Here is a 19,958-nt window from a genome sequence, read left to right as displayed (position 1 = left end):
AAGCCGGTTTATTTTTACGAGTTGCAGCTATTTAAAGAGGGCGGAGCGGGCCCCCGCTGCTGACAGCTCGTTTAAGATAATGTGTCCTTCGTGGTTCAGTGTCGGTTGGGGGATTTGGAACGTTTTCAGAACCCCGTTTGTTAAAAAAATAGGATGAAATAAAATAAAACACGACGTCGCTGGTCGTATTATCTCTGTCGAGATCCTCTGCTGATCGAGACTCACGCAGAAGGGTGCAAGGGAATAGAATTGGGTCCATAATTTAAGCTTTTCAAAAACACAGCGACGGAATAGAGATTTGACGATCTCTTGAGGGCGCCCCGTCACCCTCGCGCCTCGGGGTGCCCCTTGGCCTGGCGGACACGTGACTTGGCGGCACAGCGGAAGAGAGGTACCCCGGGGGTCCGAGGTCCGGCAGCCGGTACCTCACCCACCGACACCCCCGCGGGCACCCACCGCAAGCCCGGGCGCTCTGCCTCTGAATGCAATGACTGCTTTCTCTGGGGTTCGTCGGGGTCTTTTTAACTTCTGCTAGTTCGGCGCCGGGCTCTCTCACACAGCGGCCGGTTTAGACGTTCACTCGTCTGACGCGGGGGGGCCGTTACCGGAATCTGTTACCGGAAGCAAAGGAACGAGTAAAGGTTTATTCCCTGCTGAAAGGAGAAGAAAGAAAACGAAATGTTTCGGCTGTGGAGCCTTCAGACCCGAAGAAGGCTCCACGGCCGAAACGTTGTGTTTTCTTTCGTCTCTTTTCAGCAGGGAATAAACCTTTACCTACGCACGCTGCTACACGAAGGCGGGCTGTTTGGAAGCGGTGAGTTAGTCTGGTAGGAAGTTCTTCTGCGTGAACGGTGCTCGTCAGACCGTGTGGCACGACTGAGCAGCGCGCTATCGCGAACCCCGATCTGTGCAGCCGAGACGCCGCCTGATCGTGGGTTGTGTGCAGTGCGGCGGGCACCGGCAGGTCGGAATTAAGCCCGGACCCCGGTCTCCGTGAATGGCGGGTTACATGTGATTTGTGGTGAACACTTCGTCACATGAGCACTGAATAAGACGAGCTCAGCCGGTCCCGTCTCCGAAGCAGAGAGGTCTTGGTGAGACCCCCCCTCTCGCCACACACACACACACCTCGCTAAGAGCAGTGCGCTCACGCGAAGCCCGTGCGTGCAGGTGTTCCCGAACGGCCGCCGGTGCTGCTGCTGTTGCTATGGAAACGAAGGCGCCCGCCGAGACGTTGCGACGCGCCCGGGCGCCGCTAGGGGGCGGCCTGGCCTCAGCTTTGCGCGTCCCTCTGTAACACTGTCATTTCAGGGCGGAATCCCGTGTCAATAACCGGCACGTAACAGCTCCCACGGGCGGGGCGTCTGCTGCACGTCGGCACCGCGATCCGACTGTTCTCGGCCCCGCGGGTCAGGAAGCGAGGAGGCTTCACTGAAAGGAGACTGCCGGTGCCTCTGTGTTTCTGTAAGAACGCGGGCCGGCGCTCATTGCTGCTAAAAATTGAGGGAAAAGCTGCAGCATGAAAAAGCTGGCTGGCCCTGATGCCCAGGGGTTGATCTGATTTGAAAAGGTCAGGGTTGGACTGTGAGCCTGTCCGTGTCACGCCCGACATCCCTCCCTAGAGGGCGCTCCACAGCTCCCATTATTGTCCTTGTGGTTAAGCTCCCCAGGTGTGCCCTCTTGTCTATATTATTTAAAGACCAGCTCCTCCAGTCCTCGGGGCTCATCATTAGGGTCAGGATGTCACGAGGCCTGCCTGGCACCAGGAAACCCTCCGTCTGTCTCCTGGGGGCACAGGTGTCCCCCACACCTCCCGCTCCCTGAGCCCGGGGTCTGGAGGGTCTCACCCTGTCACCCCTGGACCTCGTGTTTTGTCTGTCCATGTGTTCTCCCCTCCTGGGGGTTTTAACCTTGTCTTGTCCCAGGATGGATCACTCACCGCTGGACCCTCGGACTGGGCCCTGACCTGCCTTTGACCTGTTTGGATTTGGATGCTATTCCTTGTCTCCCCCACTCACTGTCTCACGGACTGTCACTATTATTTTGTGCACTATTAAACCCCTGTGTGTTCCCTTTCACCACGCCTCCTGTCTCCTCCAGCTCTTACCACATCGCACAGGGTCTCCTACAAGACCCGACACAGATCCCAGTCCGTCAGCCCGTTCGGTGCAAACTGCAGGGATGCTGAAGTCTACACCTGTACCCGGCAGGCTCAGCACGACTCCCGTGGTCGCCCTGGTACAGATGCGCTTCTTAAGCCACGAGGTCTCACGGCCCTCGTGGACGTGTGTCCCGTGTCCCGCTGGCTCCCTCCAGCTGAGCTGATGGGTGAGCTGACTTCTTACATCACTGCTGGCTGCTCCCCGGCTCACCATTCCTGCCCATCGATCAGATCCAGTGAAGGGCTGGTCAGTGATATTGATTTCCTCCGGACTGTCTTTGTGAAAGACGGGTGACATGCGATTTATTGTAAATGGGAGCTTAATGGACACTTTGGATCATTAATACCTTGCTAGAAAGTAAGAAAATCCATAACGGGCTAAACACGGATAGCCGATTTCCAACACAACCCATTTATTTACACTGTAATGTGATTTTCTCTGCCTGTCCAGGCTCATGTGTGTTAAAGGGTCATAAGGTTCCCTAAGTGGTGCAGCCTGCAGCCACATCACCCTGCAGCTCCCAGCTGATAATCCACTCAGCACTGGAGCTCAGCAGTGTGAGCCTGGTCAGTACCTGGATGGGAGACTCCTGGGAAAGCTGAGGCTGCTGCTGGAAGAGGTGTTAGTGGGGCCAGTAGGGGGGTGTTCACCCTGTGGTCTGTGTGGGTCCTGATGCCCCAGTATAGTGACGGGGACACTATACTGTAAAACCGAGGTCCTGACTCTCTGTGATCATTAAAAATCCCAGGGTGTTTCTCGGGATGAGACACTTTCACTGGAACAGGACCAGACACTCTCACTGGAACAGGACGAGACACTTTCACTGGAACAGACAGGAAGAGACACTCTTACTGGAACAGACAGGAAGAGACACACTCACTGGAACAGACAGGATGAGACACACTCACTGGAACAGACAGGACGAGACACACTCACTGGAACAGACAGGATGAGACACTCTCACTAGAACAGACAGGAAGAGACACACTCACTGGAACACAGCTGAGGAACTGTGCTCTGGGGATGAGCCCTATAGAGTCCATTTTCAAGAATGGGGAAACAGCACCTCTTCAACCATTCATTTTCAGCTCGATCCAACCTGTCGGCTTCGTGCTACACTCCCAGACCCTGGGACCCGGGGCCGATACAGGCACTGTGTGAAAAGCACGGCTCACTCCGCCCGGATAACAGTCCAGAGGGAGAAAGAGCCGGCTGATGAACGATCCTGAAAAAGATCATTTCCTCTCTGAAGCTCGTCCCTGCAGTAACAGATGCAGGTTGGGGGCAGTTTGCATGATTGAGCTCTTTTAATACGGTCTCTCCCATGCAGATTCCTCAGTCCAGCTCTGGATGACCTGTACTTTCCCACGCAGGGGCCCTGGAATGGTTTATTAATTGATTTTAATTAGGTAGGAGTCAGCAGAAGCATCAGAGGCCTTCCCTTCTCTGAAGGCAATTTTAATGATTATCTGTTGCTCATCGATAATTGGCCCTCTGTTATTAGATCTGACCTGTTTTTGCTGATCTCTTCTGGGTACTTCACAGGAAATGTTTCAATTCATTTGAATACATCATGCGTATCGTGACAGCGTGGATGTGGAATATAAAGGGAAGTAAACAGTTTGTCCAGACTGACTGAAGGCAGGTCCATAGAGAGACACTGCGTGCTTTTGTGACCCTATACATGTTATATTTTTGCTCCTGGAAGATCAGCACTGTAAAATGCCTAAACCTTAGGAGGCCGGATCTGAAAATCTGGTGCAACACCTTAAAAGCTCTTTTTTTTACAATTAATAAGAGAAAAAAAAATGGATTGAACCCTACCAACCTAGTTAGATAGATAAGACTTTATTGACCCCAAAGGGAAATTGATGTGTTACAGCAGTCCAGCCCAAGACCAGCAAAAAAACAGACATCAGGATAGACGACAAATTATACAAAATAAATAAAAATAAATACATAGGTGTGTGCAAAATATGATGATCATAGTCACTGTAAAAACAACAGAAGATGTGCAAAATGTGCATAGGTTTATACAGATTGAGTGTCCAAAAAGTACAATAGAGCAAAATGCCGTCCATAGAGGAGCAAATGAAGGGCTAACAGTCCTAGCCTAGGGCAGCGTTATACACCCTGACAGCCGCCGGGAGGAAAGACCTGCGGAAACGTTCCCTTGAACAACGTAACTGGAGCAGCCTGTTGCTAAAAGGGACGGAGAGGAGGTTTTGTACTTTGACAAATTCAGCACACTCGTTAAAGTTACTATCATGCAAGGAGAAATCGAGTTACAATCCATCTCCCAGCTATGATGGCAGGTCCGGGGGTCTCTTTGTATTGTTATGATGAAGCCCTGAAGGGCGCCACATGTGCGCGGAGCGGGCCGGCGGCGCTAGGACCCGGGGATACGTCCTTCACCGCCACCCCAAGCTCCCCCACCCTCCCTCCGGAGCCGAGCGAAGTGCGCCTGCGCGCCGGCGAGGAGTCTGGAGGCTGCGCTGCGCCTCTGCAGGACTGACGAGAGCCGAGCACGCTGCCGCGCGCGGCGCCTTGCTTGCCAGCCCCGGGATCCGCGCGAGAGGAGCGGGAGAGAGACCCACAGCGAGCCGAGCCGAGCCGAGCCGAGTCGCCTCCGTACGAGCGCCGGACCGCCGCCGCCACCCTCCGCCTGCGACGCCTCTGGGTGGGCGTGTGTGTGTGCGACCTCCGAGCGACAGGGCACGGCACGGAGCTGCCCACCGAATTTTTCTTTTTTGGAGGTGGCTGGGGTCGCGGAGCGCAGGGGTGCCGATTTGAAACCCCGACCCCTCCTCCTGCCTCTGTCGCTGATTTTACTCCAAACACCGTTTTTTTTTTTTGTTGTTTGCTGTTGCTGCATGGTGTGAGAGAAGGAAGGCACCAGCCAGCGCTCGGCGGCAGCGGGGCTGCGCTCATGACTCGGAGCGCGGACCTGCTCGGGAACCGCAGGTCTTGGGGTTCGCACCACCGGCTCGCGGGTGATCGATCGGGCTCGGCACATCCAGTCACCCGGCGCCGATCGATGCCGCAGGTCCTCGCGTAGCCGGCCGGCGCTGCCTCCGACCGCCGAGGACAGAGCACGGGCAGAGGGGGAGACGGAGGCGCTGTCCGTTCAGCACCGCGGACGATCCCCGGCGGGCGGCCGGCCAGGGGCTGGGGTCCGCACCGCTGGCCCCTTCTCGGACCAGAGGAGCACCGTCTCGGCGCTGTTTTTCCTTCAAGTTTTGTTTTTGAAGGTGTGCGTGCGTGTTTGGGGTTTTTTTTTTTCTTCCGGCGGAATGATGGCTGGAATTCTGCGTTGATGAATTCGGGGGTGTTTTTTGGGGGTTTTTTTCGTCTCCTTCTGTGGGATTGCACCGGATCGATTCCTTCCTTTCTCCTTCTCCTATCTCTCCCCACCCCCCTCTCTCTCGCTGCCTGCTGTCGCTGGGCTCTCCTGCGACTCGGCGCCTCAGCGGGGAAGAGGCGCTTTCGCCGCGATCCCTGCGCGCTGAGCCCCGGTAGCATTTTGTAAGAGAAGAAACAACCCAAACTTTCAAACCTTTCTCGTTCCCCCCCACCCCTCCCTCTGTCTCTCGCTTCCTCCCCTGCCCCGCCTCCCGCCTCACCTTCACTCCCTTCTGCCCCGGCCGGCGCACATGTGCCGCGCGAGAGGAGCCGCCGCGCCCCCCCCGCCGCCGCCGCCGCCGCCCCCCCCAGCGCGCGCCGCCTTCTACATGCCCGGGTCTGGCTCGCGACATGCCTAGAGGGGGCCGCCATGGGCCAGGGGGACGAGAGCGACCGCATCGTGATCAACGTCGGGGGCACTAGGCACCAGACCTACCGCAGCACGCTGCGCACCCTGCCCGGCACGCGGCTGGCCTGGCTCGCGGAGCCCGACGCCCACAGCCACTTCGACTACGACCCGCGCAGCGACGAGTTCTTCTTCGACCGCCATCCGGGCGTCTTCGCCCACATCCTCAACTACTACCGCACGGGCAAGCTGCACTGCCCGGCCGACGTGTGCGGCCCGCTGTACGAGGAGGAGCTGGCCTTCTGGGGCATCGACGAGACGGACGTGGAGCCCTGCTGCTGGATGACCTACCGGCAGCACCGGGACGCCGAGGAGGCGCTGGACAGCTTCGGGGGCGGCGCGCCGGACCTGGGGGGCGAGGACGCGGACGGGGACGGCCTGGGGGACTCTGGGGACGGCGAGGACGAGCTGGAGATGACGAAGAGGCTGGCGCTGGGGGACTCTCCGGACGCCAAGTCGGGGGGCCTGTGGCGGCGCTGGCAGCGACGCGTGTGGGCTCTGTTCGAAGACCCCTACTCCTCGAAATATGCACGGGTGAGTGAGCCGGGCTCGGGCGGCCGCGTGAGCTTGCAAGACGCCGGGTCGAGTTTTGTCGGGCCGGTGTGTGTGTGTGTGTGCGTGCGTGCGCGCTGAGAGCAGGGACTGCCTTGGGGGAGGACAGGGGGACCGACACGGAGGTGGTGGCCGTGGTGTCGGCGCGTGGGCCAGCAGGTTCGGGGCTGTGCACGCGTGGTCACGACTGGGCGCGCGGGCTCGCGTGGAAGAGGGGGGCCCGGCGCTGCCACGCCGTGCCGTGTCTGTGTGTGCGACCCCTGCGCAGGGGAGGAGCGGGGCTGTATCGCCGGTACAGCCTCTCGGACCCCCCCTAACCTTGAGGTGATATTGAGCTCGGCGCCCAGGCGAGCCGCTCCTGAGCCCACAGGTGCACAAGGTGGCTCCCGCGACGAGTGTCTCTCCAGCGTCCGCGCCTCGCCGGCTCGGGCAGCAGGGGGGTTGCTTCGCGCTCGCAGGGGCGATCTTGTCCTCCGTACCCATGTTTCTCAGCCCGCCAGCCCAGCGCGTGCCTTCCGGGGAGGCTCGCGTCCCTGAGCTCGCGCGCGCGCGCGCTCGGGGTCCCCCCCCGCCGCCCTCCTCACTCGCTGCTGCACGAGCCGGCTCCCCAGGGGTGAGGATGAAAGGGGGACTCGGCGCGAGCCGAAGGCGGCTCACTTATTGACAGTGCACCCCCCCCACACACACACACTCTCCCCTCCTCCACGCCCACCCGTGTCCTCTCTGTCCTACGCTGGCGGAGCTCGTGAAACAGTTTATTTCGTCTCGCGCTCCACTGCTCCCGTGTGTAAAAATTCGCTCAGTTCTCCGTGTAATAAACGTGACGGTGTTTATTGGTTGAGGGGGGTGGGGGTGTGTGTCATCTCGGGAGTGTTCTCTCTGTAGACCTGCAGCAGGCTGTGAGCGCCCGAGCAGCGATGATGAATTCGTGGGGAGATTCGCGGTGTCTCCGCGGCCGCCTCCCTGCAGGACGGTCCCGGGCTGGGGCTGCTCAGGGAGGCTCGTCCTCAGGACGCAGGCTGCGTCAGCTGCGTGTTCACTCCACGGGAGGGAAATGCGCGCCACGCTCTAGACACGGTGCCGCGTTGGTGTCTGAATCGACCCACGATCCACGAGCACCTCCTGTGACCGATGCTGGCGCTCTTGGTTTTGCACCGGGTTGTGATGTGGTCTCCGCGCTGCGCGGCGGTGGTGTCGGTCGCACGGTGCCCCTTGCTTCTGCGCGTCTGGCAGGCGGCTCCGCGGCTCGGAGGCAGCCCGCACACACGCGGGTCAGAGCAGACAGCGGGCTGCGCCTGTTCGTCTGCTCTTGAACCGCAGCGCGGCCGGGAGACCTGTCCTCTATGTGCCCGGCGGAGCTACGCCGCCTTCCACACCGCTGTAGCACACATGTTCGCGGATGTTCATGACTCTGTTGTGGACAGTGGAGAGGAGAGAGAGAGAGAGAGAGTGTGCTGTTATTTGGGATCTACTAGAAACCCAGGCTATGGCGGAGAAGGGAAAGCGATTTACTGTACAGAAGCATTATGTTGTTGTTGGGGTTTTTTTTTTTAAAAAAAGAGCTGGCGTGTCCGGCAGCAGAACTCGTGTCCTGGACAGCCGCACCACAGAACGTGGTCCCGGCCCGCCTCCCACGAGTCGCCCCGTGACTCTCCCCACGGGCTCTGTGAGCAGTTGCTGGTGATCTCCGTGACCGCTCCGCTTCGCAGCAGGCAGTCAGTTCCGCAGCGCGGCGAGAGGGGGCGCTGTGCAGAGCAGGTCAGCGCGCTTCACAGAAATAAACAGCGGGGGTTGAGGTCGACTCGACCTTTACATCGTCTGCGGCCACGATTTGGTTATACTGCACTGTTGGGGAGCCCCACCCCAATTAGCCTCCCAGGTCCCCTCTTTCTAAAGACCAGTAAATTACTGCTGAGCTGGACAAGTCATCTATTCACGCAGGACCGAGGAACTCCGGTCTTTCATCGCCCGGGGGGCACTAAGACTTTGCGTCTCAACCGGCCCTCGGTGAGTCGTTCCGAGCGCTGGAGGCGCTCGCGGGGAAACGGTCGCGCCGGAAACACGCGGGCTGCAGACGGCGCGCGGTGTAATCTCGGCGTAATACGCTACGATACAGCTGTCCCTATCGGACTGTCAGACATATTCTGAGCTATATTTATAGTCCGTGGTGGAATGTGATATAACAGCCATATCACCCTGCAACTCACAACTGGCAACCCGCTGAAGCCCAGCAGGTGTGAGCCTGGTCAGTACCTGGATGGGAGACTCCTGGGAAAAACCAAGGTTGCTGCTGGAAGAGGTGTTGGTGAGGCCAGTAGGGGGCGCTCACCCAGCAGTCTGTATGGGTCCTAATGCCCCAGTATAGTGACAGGGACACTATACTGTAAACAGGCGCCGTCCTTCGGATGAGATGTAAAACCGAGGTTCTGACTCTCTGTGATCATTAAAAATCCCAGGGCGCTTCTCGAAAACAGTAGGGGTGTTACCCCGGCATCCTGGCCAAATTTCCCCCTGGCCTTTACCAGTCATGGCCTCCTAATAACCCCCCTCTCTGAACTGGCTTCATCACTCTGCTCCTCTCCACTGAGAGCTGGTGTGTGTGAGAGGACTGGAGCATCATCCAGGTGGGGCTGCACACTGGTGGGGGTGGAGGGGATCCCCATGACCTGTACAGAGCTCTGAGTGGAGTGTCCAGAAAAGCACTATATAAGTGTAAGCAATTATTCTTATTAACAATAATTCTCGCGTTTAGACAGTGGTTCCTCACGCAGGTGGAGTTTAACATCCTGACAGGGACCCAGTTTACCTGTCAGCAAAGTAAACCACCGTAACCTGTGGCAAACTGTAGGACAGCGGGCCGTTCAGAACCTCTAATAAGCCAGGAGAAGCTGTACTGGACTGTCCCCCGCTATAATTTGGATCCAGAACAGTTAAACGAATGGGGTTGATACTGTAATTTATATTAAACACAAATGTTTACATTGCAATTCAATTGTGTAACTGTACATGCTTTTTGAAACTTTTTTAAAAGTGTATTTTATTTTCTAGCTGTTAATCAGCTAGAAAATAAAGCAGCCATATCACCCTGTCAGCAGCCATATCACCCTGTAACTCACAACTGGCAACCCACTGAAGCTACGCAGGTGTGAGCCTGGTCAGTACCTGGATGGGAGACCTCCTGGGAAAAACTAAGGTTGCTGCTGGAAGAGGTGTTAGTGGGGCCAGCAGGGGGCGCTCACCCTGTGGTCCACGTGGGTCCTAATGCCCCAGTATAGTGATGGGGACACTATACTGTAAAAACGGGTGCCGTCCTTCGGATGAGACGTAAAACCGAGGTCCTGACTCTCTGTGGTCATTAAAAATCCCAGGGTGTCTCTCGAAAAGAGTAGGGGTGTTACCCTGGTGTCCTGGCCAAATTTCCCCCTGGCCTTTACCAGTCATGGCCTCCTAATAACCCCCCTCTCTGAACTGGCTTCATCACTCTGCTCTCCTCCCCACTGAGAGCTGGTGTGTGTGAGAGGACTGGAGCATCATCCAGGGGGGGCTGCACACTGGTGGGGGTGGAGGGGATCCCCATGACCTATAAAGAGCTCTGAGTGGAGGGGCCAGAAAAGCACTATATAAGTGTAAGCAATTATTATTATTAACAATAATTCTCGCTTTTAGACAGTGGTTCCTCACGCAGGTGGAGTTTAACATCCTGACAGGGACCCAGTTTACCTGACAGCAAAGTAAACCAACATAACCTGTGGCAAACTGTAGGACAGCAGGCCATTCAGAACCTCTAATAAGCCAGGAGAAGCTGTACTGGACTGTCCCCCGCTATAATTTGGATCCAGAACAGTTAAACGAATGGGGTTGATACTGTAATTTATATTAAACACAAATGTTTACATTGCAATTCAATTGTGTAACTGTACATGCTTTTTGAAACTTTTTTAAAAGTGTATTTTATTTTCTAGCTGTTAATCAGCTAGAAAATAAAGCAGCCATATCACCCTGTCAGCAGCCATATCACCCTGTAACTCACAACTGGCAACCCACTGAAGCTACGCAGGTGTGAGCCTGGTCAGTACCTGGATGGGAGACCTCCTGGGAAAAACTAAGGTTGCTGCTGGAAGAGGTGTTAGTGGGGCCAGCAGGGGGCGCTCACCCTGTGGTCCACGTGGGTCCTAATGCCCCAGTATAGTGATGGGGACACTATACTGTAAAAACGGGTGCCGTCCTTCGGATGAGACGTAAAACCGAGGTCCTGACTCTCTGTGGTCATTAAAAATCCCAGGGTGTTTCTCGAAAAGAGTAGGGGTGTAACCCCGGTGTCCTGGCCAAATTTCCCCCTGGCCTTTACCAGTCATGGCCTCCTAATAATCCCCATCTATGAATTGGCTTCATTACTCTGCTCTCTTCCCCACTAATAGCTGATGTGTGGTGAGCGTTCTGGCGCACTATGGCTGCTGTCGCATCATCCAGGTGGATGCTGCACACTGGTGGTGGTGGAGGGGAGACCCCATTACCTGTAAAGCGCTTTGAGTGGAGTGTCCAGAAAAGCGCTATATAAGTGTAAGCAATTATTATTATAATTATTATTATTATTAATACTGTGCATTGTAAATAGTCTGGAAGAGTGCCGACTGGAGCTGTGGAGTGCACAGATTTTCTTTCTTTAAATCCCTAAGGGTGTTTAAGTGGAAATGAGGATCAGATCAAACGAACACAAAAAAAAAGAAATGCTAAAAAAAAAGGTAAAGGCTGTGTTTCCGGCCAGAGCATTACGACAGCTGCACATCGCAAGTCTTGCCTTTGACACGAAGCTGTTGTCCCAGAAAACCACAGAAAACTTGCTGTTTCACTGCATGGGCTTCCTTCAGGGGATTAGCAGAGGAACATGGGAAATCCACAGGGATACAGCTGCCTCATCAAATATGTAGAGCTGTGCTAAGGTCACACCTGCTCCTACCCCGGGAGCAGCGTGGCACGGGCAAGCCGCGAGAGATGCCGATTCCAGCGCCAGTCCCTGCAGGCGGCAGAACACTTGTTCTTCCTGCGCCGCAGCAACACCGCTGCTGTGCTGCGAAGGGGGAGGGTGGAGCCAGGTGTAATTCCAGCGCGGTGTCTGTAGGGGGCGCCGAGTGTCCCGGGTGACCAGCGAGCCCCAGCACTGCGGGTGAATGTGGCCTTGTCACTGTCAGGCCACCACGGAGCTCCACCTGTCGATACAGTGTGTGTGTGTGTGTGTGTGTGTGTGTGTGTGTGTGTGTGTGTGTGTGTGTGTGTCTGAGAGAGAGTGAGTGTGTGTGTGTGGGAGTGAGTGTGAGTGTGAGTGTGTGTGAGAGAGTGTGTGTGTGAGAGAGTGAGTGTGGGAGTGAGTGTGTGTGAGAGAGTGAGTGTGTGAGAGTGTGTGTGAGAGCATGGGGACAGATTATCTCTCAAAGACTGCAGCCCCACACTCCACATGCACGTTCACTTACTTTTAGTTGTTCATATATTTTCTTTAAATTGCCCTTTAAATCATTTGTCACACAGAGAGATTATTTGGTAGGGTTATGTGTACACAAGCTGGTCACTATTATCGCCAATATCATCACCACCAACATCAATATCATCACTGCCATCGTCGTCAATGACATCACTGCCATCGTCATCACTCTCAACAACATCAGTATTAACATCGTCATCATCAACGACATCAACAGCATCCTCATCATCATCTTCACCACCAACAACGTCAGTATCGTCATCATTGCCGTTGTCTTTGTCATCAACGACATCACCATCACCTTCACCACCAACATCAATATCATCATCAGTGCCACTCTCACCAATGTCAATATCGTCACCACCGTCTTCATCATCAACATCACCATCGTCACCTTCATCATCTCCAACATCAGTGTCATCATCATTGCCATCATCATCATCATCGACGACATCACCATCGTCATCGATATTATCAACGTCCTTGTCATCGTCATCATCCTGCGCCATCATCATTCCCCCACCACATGAGGGGGAAACACGAACATTTTGCAAAAAGTAGCTGTCAATGCTACAGGAAAGCGTGCAAGCACGCCTGAAGTGTGCTCATGATCGTATAGATTTAATCCTGTGGTTTCTAAGTGAGTCAGATAAAGTCACGCAAAGCGACGTGCCAATTTACGCTCGGGTGTGTGTCTTTCACAGCTGTCCCCCCTATGTAAGGGGCATCTTTCAAAGGCAGGCACGGTGCCTCTTGTAACTGTAACTTTTGGCTCTTGAAGTGAGGGTTCAGCTTTCATTGTGATCCTGTGCGATCGGGCCAAAGAGAGGTCAGTGGTCTGTCCCCTGTATTGCTCAAGCAGTTTTGACCATGACGAAGAGCAGCACAGTGCCAGCAATGTGTGGTGCTCTCTGATGTGCCTTAGAGACCTGGCCAGGGAAAGAAAAGACATTGATGGAGATGGAGAGAGTCTATCCACAGTTAATGAGTTAACAAGCATCTCATCGTCAACCCTTCAGTGCTGTGTCAGAGCACTGTAGAGCCACAGGGATGTGGGCTGATGATCACCAGTGTGTTTAGACTAATGCCTTCGATGACCTTGACTCGAGAAGTTGACCTTTGGGGAGCTGCATGTCGGCTTGTTGTCTCGGGGTAGAATGGCACCCGTTTGCACAAAGAGTAGTAGGAGTCTGGAGCACCTTACTCCACTATCAGACTACCGAGGCTGATGGAATAGGATCCTTTGAAAAAAACTGTCTGGGTGAGATTCTCGGACGAATTAGTTCCTAGCTAGGAAACTCGCATGACCTCCTTTCTAAAGGTCTTTTTCACGTGTCTGGTGTGATGAGAGTTGCTGCGTTCACTCACGGCCAGCGAGACAGAGAAGGGAACAGATGTAGCAGCTTGGCTGAGCTACATCTCCGGTCTCTTCCTCCGAGCTGAACTGGAGCCTGAGACACGCGTCAAGTCCTCCCAGAGTCCTGGTTCGGTTTCTAAGAGGCGCTGTGGGTTTCCAGCGGCAACGATATCACTCCAGGTGGAGGAGAGAGGAGAAAGTCATGGTTCCCTTTGTTGCAGGAGAGTGCTGGGACAGACAGAGGGTGGAGATCCTTCTTTAGGGAGCGTGTATGTTCTTCCTACGGGCGTCATTCCCATAAATTCTTAAAGGGGGTGTAAGCATAGTTCAGGACCCTGTGAAGACGGTATGATCTGGAAGTAAGTGGAGAAGGACGACAGGGAGGAGATGACAAGGATCAGGAGGGATTGACAGGGGGGTGTGACGGGGGTGATCCAGTGCTCGGGGGGGGGGGGGGGGCGTGACGGGGGTGATCCGGTGCTCGGGGGGGGTTTGGGGGGCCTGACGGGGGTGATCTGGTGCTCGGGGGGGGGTTTGGGGGGCGTGACGGGGGTGATCCGGTGCTCGGGGTGGGGGGGGGTGGGGCGTGACGGGGGTGATGCGGTGCGGGGGGGGGGCGTGACGGGGGTGATCCGGTGCTCGAGGGGGGGTGTGGTGTGATCCAGTGCTCGGGGGAGCGTGACGGGGGTGATCCGGTGCTCGGGATGGGGGGCGGTGCGTGACGGGTGTGATCCAGTGCTCGGGGGGGGCGTGACGGGGGTGATCTGGTGCTCGGGGTGCAATGCTGAGCCAGGAATAGCGAGAGAGCCAGGCTTAAATACAGATGGACTAAACAGGGGGCAGGTGCAATAATCAGCTAAAATACGAAAGAGCCGGACTGCCCTCAAGAGGAGGGACTGAGATCGTGACAGGGGGAGGTTAGATGATTTAGTCTATAAAGACATAACACCTCTTAACCTGCCGAAGCTTTGCATCAGAGATAAAAAAAGAGATGTTTCGGGAGAGGGGTGCAGCAGACAGAGGCGGTCAGGCCTCTATCCACGGCACACGACGACCACAACAACAAGATCTCTCCCGCGGTGCCAGAGGTGATGGAGGAGCTCACGGGCGCGTAGAGGGTGGAGATCCTTCTTTAGGGAGCGTGCATGTTCTTCCTACGACTAATCCCCAGAACCAGTCACGACAGGAGCACGCCCCTGCGCCGACCTGGAGGAGACGGAACATTTCACATGGACGGCGGTGACAGCGACAGCTGGGGGGAAGTCGGCCGGGGGGGGGGGCTGTCCTCCGTGGAGGTCTGGGGCTGCCTGCGCGGCGCGCGGAGCTGGTCACCGTGCACGACCACCAGACCTGCACGGTGACAAGGCGTTCAGTGACAGTGCCGAACCAGTAGACTAGAAACGAGGCAGCGACCTCAGCCTTTCCTTGAGTTGTGCCGCCCGGAAGAGCAGCTTGGGTGCTGTTGACCTGGCCTGATCCCGATCCTCCGGGGGTGGCCAAGGAAGTCGAGGTCCCCCTGGTCTCCTCGGGGGCAGAAGTCTGCTTCAGTTCCAGGAGGGCTCTGATGAAGGCTGGGAGGAGCCCGGCCGCTCAGGTCAGAGGACAGGTGTCCAAGCTGCAGGGAGATGAACACTGTGATGTGATGTGATATTGACCGGAGACATTGACTGTAGACATGCGCGTGGACTCTAGATATTGACTGAAGATGTGCATGTAAACTGTAGACATTGACTGTAGACGTGTGTGGACTGTAGACGTGCTTGTAGACTGCAGACATTGACTGTAGACATGTGTGTGGACTGGTGACGTGCTTGTGGACTGCAGACATTGACTGTAGACGTGTGTAGATTGTGGACATGCATGTAGATTGTAGATATTGACTGTAGCCACGTGTAGATTGTAGAAATTGGACATGCGTGTAGACTGTAGACATTGACCGTAGACATTGACTGTAGACATGCGCGTGGACTCTAGATATTGACTGAAGATGTGCATGTAGACTGTAGACATTGACTTTAGACGTGTGTGTGGACTGTAGACGTGCTTGTAGACTGCAGACATTGACTGTAGACAAGAGTGTGGACTGGTGACGTGCTTGTGGACTGTAGATATTAACTGTAGACGTGTGTGGACTGGTGACGTGCTTGTAGACTGCAGACATTGACTGTAGATGTGTGTAGATTGTGGACATGCATGTAGATTGTAGATATTGACTGTACACGTGCGTGTGGACTGTAGATATTGACTGTACACGTGCGTGTGGACTGTAGACGTCCGTGTGGTATGTAGACATACGTGTTCAATCCAAGGGGGAAAAGCTGCTGTGTTCAGAGCTCTGTTCCACAGCCTTGAGGTCCTGTTACCAGTAGCAGCGGTGCTCATCAGTGACTGAGCTCATCAGTGCTCATCAGTGACTGAGCAGCACCAGCAGTAGCAACACCACACCGTTGCTGTGCAGAGCCGGGGGGGTCGCGGCACCTCTGCTGCCGCGGGGGGGGGCAGGTGATGTTGCCGTCCAGCCCGTCACAGCCTGCGTGTGACTCTGCGTTTGAAGTTGTGGCTCAGAAGCGCTCCCCTCCCCAGAGCCCACCACTCTGCCTCTGTAACCATAGCGACTTTGTTGTTGCCGAGGTGACCAGGCTGCCTGGCGAGGGTTGCCTAGCGTGAGCGGCAGGTGCCTGTACTGGGTGCAGAGCTGGTCTGGGGCGGCGAGCCAGTGTGACTAAGGCAGGACGCCAGCAGGTGGGAGAGAGGGCATTGCCCTCGGGCAACTGCAACCCCCTTCGCAGTTCTGCCAACAGCTTAAGTCAGTCGTTGCAGAAAGGACAGCACATGAAGGAAGGCAGTGATTCAATTCATCATAGTGATTGCTTATACGTATAGAGCTCTTTACAGGTCATGGGGATCCCCTCCACCCCCACCAGTGTGCAGCCCCCCCTGGATGATGCTCCAGTCCTCTCACACACACCAGCTCTCAGTGGGGAGGAGAGCAGAGTGATGAAGCCAGTTCAGAGATGGGGGTTATTAGGAGGCCATGACTGGTAAAGACCAGGGGGAATGTGACCAGGACACTGGGGTAACACCCCTACTCTTCTGAAGAAACCCCCTGGGATGTTAATGACCTCTAAGTCTCATCCAAACGATGGCACCTTTTAACAGTACAGTGTCCCTGTCACTATACTGGGGCATCAGGACCCACACAGACCGCAGGGTGAGCGCCCCCTACTGGCCCCACTAACACCTCTTCCAGCAGCAGCCTCAGCTTTCCCAGGAGTCTCCCATCCAGGTCCTGACCAGGCTCACACCTGCTGAGCTCCAGTGGGCTGCCCGCTTAAATCAGGGGATACTGCTGCTTAAAGCGAACAATGGGAGGCTGGGGCTCTGCTTGGGCGATCGCAGAGGGGTGTGTGATCAGTACTGTAGGTGTTTTCCAAGCTCCCTCAGCCTGGGGGGGGACGGACAATGAAGGAGCACTGCTGGAGCAGCACGTCTGTACCCATCGGTTCCTGGGCTGCGGTTTCAGTGCGACTCCCAACAACAGGCTCTGTAATCCTAGAAGGTCAGAGCACCGCGCAGGTCCTGAATGAGGGAAGGAGCCCAGGCTGTGCCTGTCCCATTCATGGCAAGGTGCATCTCGAGCCGAGAAATCTTATCTTGTATTTTTGTGCAGTATCCCAGTGAATCAGCGTTTTCCGGGGGAGGGGTGATTAGGGATTAGTGTGTTTCTCCGTCTCTCCGAGCTGTGACTGCGTGCGAGCTGGGGGGGGGGGGTGGGTCGCTGTGGCTGTGGCTGGGCTGTGGGGAGCTGTTAGGGGGGCACACAGACACAGATACTGCAGCACAGGCGCTGAACTGTGTCTGCCCGCTGTCCTCCAGGCCTCCTTCACCACCCCCTGCCCCGCCCCTCGGCCCTGCGCTGTCTCCAGTGTGTCACTGCCCGCTGTCCTCCAGGCCTGCTGAGGCTGAGGCTGAACTAGATCGCTCATTGGCCTTCGGTCGGTTTCATCGGAAGCTCATGGAAACGCAGTCCTGCACCATGTGGTTCAGAGCGAGGTGTCACCGTGCCAACACTAGGATGAGCGTTTCTGTTACTTCGAAATGTCATACTGCATACTGGACCTGAAACGGCAACACCTTCCAAACCAGGGAAAGAGGTCACATTTGGAAAATTAAGGGGAATTCACGTCGGGCCGAGGAGAGGCAACATGCCTTTACGTAAAGAGTAGTAGGTGTCTGGAGCAGGGGTGGCTTTAAGAAACAGCTGGGCCCATAGTGCCCCCAGGGCTTATAGGTGCCTTCAACAGGGTCCCCTTCAGCTCCAGACAGTGGTTCAATCACGAACTTGAGAAAAAGGCTGGGGCATCTGGCTCCTCTCCACCAGGGTTTGGGGTGTCAGCACTCATAACTTATAGGCCGCAGCATAGAGAAAAGTGACCCCCTGCATCTGCTCCCATGCCTGTAGGTATAATAATGGACTCTAGTTTTCCATAAGGCCAAGATTTCTATACGCCTGTAATGGCTTATAGCCATTACACTCACTGTGCCTGGTGTTCTGGTTCAGCGCACAAACATTTTTCCTTTAATTCCATTGACTTCGTCCAAGATGGGTTTGCATTACTAGAAGCTTTTACCTCTCTTTTCGTTGTAAATTGCCTTGGGACCTGCAGCATCTCATGCATTACCACAGTATAGAAGAGAAAAACATGTGAGCGATGTGCTGTTGTGGCATCAGATCTGGGTCCCAGTGGAAAGGGTGGGTTAAGAGGCACACGGTTTCACCACCACTCACAGCTGAACTGGACAGGTATCCAGCCTTCGCTCTTTCTACTGTGCCACTAGTTAACCAGTTCATTTGAAACCGGGAACAGGAGACGCCAAGGGTGGCGGGGGAGTGGAACAAGTCGCCCAGCCGTGTTGGTAGGAGCCTGTCGCTCGTCCCGAAGCGTGTTGGCGTCGAGCTGTCGTGCGGAGGTGTGGTGGCAGGTTGCGCGTCCCGCTGCCCGAGCTGGCTGAGCTGATCCGGTTTTCCCATCACACTTCCTCTCTCCGGCTGTGCCGCGCGGCGCCAGCCCCTTGGAGAGACCGCCTCTGTGGGCCCGCGCTTCCCGCCAGCGATCATTTTCCAAAAAGGATTATTTGGCCTGCCTGGCTGGTTTGTGGGTAAACAGGCCCTGTCTCCTGGGTGTGTGAGGTTGTGTGTTGCTCGTTAATTAATTTGGAGCGGGAGCAGTGAATGGGTGGAGAGCCAGGTCTCCTCTCCTCCCTCCTCCCGCTCACAGAGGCCAGAGGGGTGCCTCCTGCCGCAGCTGGGGTGACCCTTGGAAGTGTTCGTGTAGATTGCTGGGGCCGACAGGGCAGTCCTGCTGAAGTGAGAAAAGGAGAGTCAAACATATTCCCTTTCCGCATCACGCTTCATGATTAAAAGAGGGGCATACGTTTTTGAGAAGTAGAGTCAAATGAATTAACAAATGATGAATCCATTATTGCTCACAGCACATGAGAGATGAGCACAGTGCACACCTTCCTCCAGAACACAGTGCCACTGCCTCTAGAACACCCCAGAACACTGAGGCACCTTCCTCTAGAACACAGAGCTACTCCCCCTCGGACACTCTAGAACACTGCACCGCCACCACCCCTCGGACACTCTAGAACACCGCGCCACTTTCCCTCTAGAACAACCCAGAACACTGAGGCACCTTCCTCTAGAACACCAAGCCACCCCCCCTCGGACACTCTAGAACACTGAGGCACCTTCCTCTAGAACACCAAGCCACCCCCCCTCGGACACTCTAGAACACTGAGGCACCTTCCTCTAGAACACCAAGCCACCCCCCTCGGACACTCTAGAACACTGAGGCACCTTCCTCTAGAACACCAAGCCACCCCCCTCGGACACTCTAGAACACTGAGGCACCTTCCTCTAGAACACCAAGCCACCCCCCCCTCGGACACTCTAGAACACTGAGGCACCTTCCTCTAGAACACCAAGCCACCCCCCCTCGGACACTCTAGAACACTGAGGCACCTTCCTCTAGAACACCAAGCCACCCCCCTCGGACACTCTAGAACACTGAGGCACCTTCCTCTAGAACACCAAGCCACCCCCCCCTCGGACACTCTAGAACACTGAGGCACCTTCCTCTAGAACACCAAGCCACCCCCCCCGGACACTCTAGAACACTGAGGCACCTTCCTCTAGAACACCGAGCTACACCCCCTCGGACACTCTAGAACACTGAGGCACCTTCCTCTAGAACACCGAGCTACACCCCCTCGGCCACTCTAGAACACTGAGGCACTTCCTCTTGAACACTGCATTTTCAGCAGATGCATTTACTGGACAAGCGCCGGGGGATGATTTTAATGCGCTTAAGGAATGAACTCTCTTGAGTGCACTCTCATTTCTTGTTTCCAGTACTTGCTTACATACAGCAGATGAACACTATGCATTTTAGGTCAAATGCACACAAATGCATTTGTAGATTTGGGATTTTATCGCTGATGAGGACAGGAATTGTCGGTATCTGGAGCTCTGTTGGATTCCTGTCCACAGAGCAGTGAATTGGGGTCTGTGTTAATTAGCAGAGTCTTCTAATGAAA

At 55.4% G+C, this 19,958-nt stretch overlaps 1 protein-coding gene across 6 annotated transcripts in view; it reads left to right on the top strand.

The window, feature by feature from the left end:
* Nucleotides 1-4,611: 4,611 nt before the first annotated feature.
* Nucleotides 4,612-19,958, top strand: part of LOC102697592 (voltage-gated potassium channel KCNC1) — a 59,470-nt gene continuing 44,123 nt past the window's right edge. For 4 of the 6 annotated variants that reach the window (XM_069181465.1, XM_069181462.1, XM_069181461.1 and 1 more), the window contains exon 1: nucleotides 4,613-6,504. In XM_069181465.1, the coding sequence (XP_069037566.1) occupies nucleotides 5,935-6,504 (570 nt within the window). In that variant the 5' untranslated portion in view covers nucleotides 4,613-5,934. Of the gene's footprint in view, nucleotides 6,505-19,958 lie in introns of all 6 variants that reach the window. The other 2 variants (XM_069181463.1, XM_069181460.1) reach the window with 1 other exon arrangement.

Source organism: Lepisosteus oculatus, chromosome 21 (assembly GCF_040954835.1).
Source record: "Lepisosteus oculatus isolate fLepOcu1 chromosome 21, fLepOcu1.hap2, whole genome shotgun sequence".
NCBI classification, from domain to species: Eukaryota; Metazoa; Chordata; class Actinopteri; order Semionotiformes; family Lepisosteidae; genus Lepisosteus; species Lepisosteus oculatus.
This window is presented reverse-complemented; position numbering and strand designations above follow the sequence as displayed.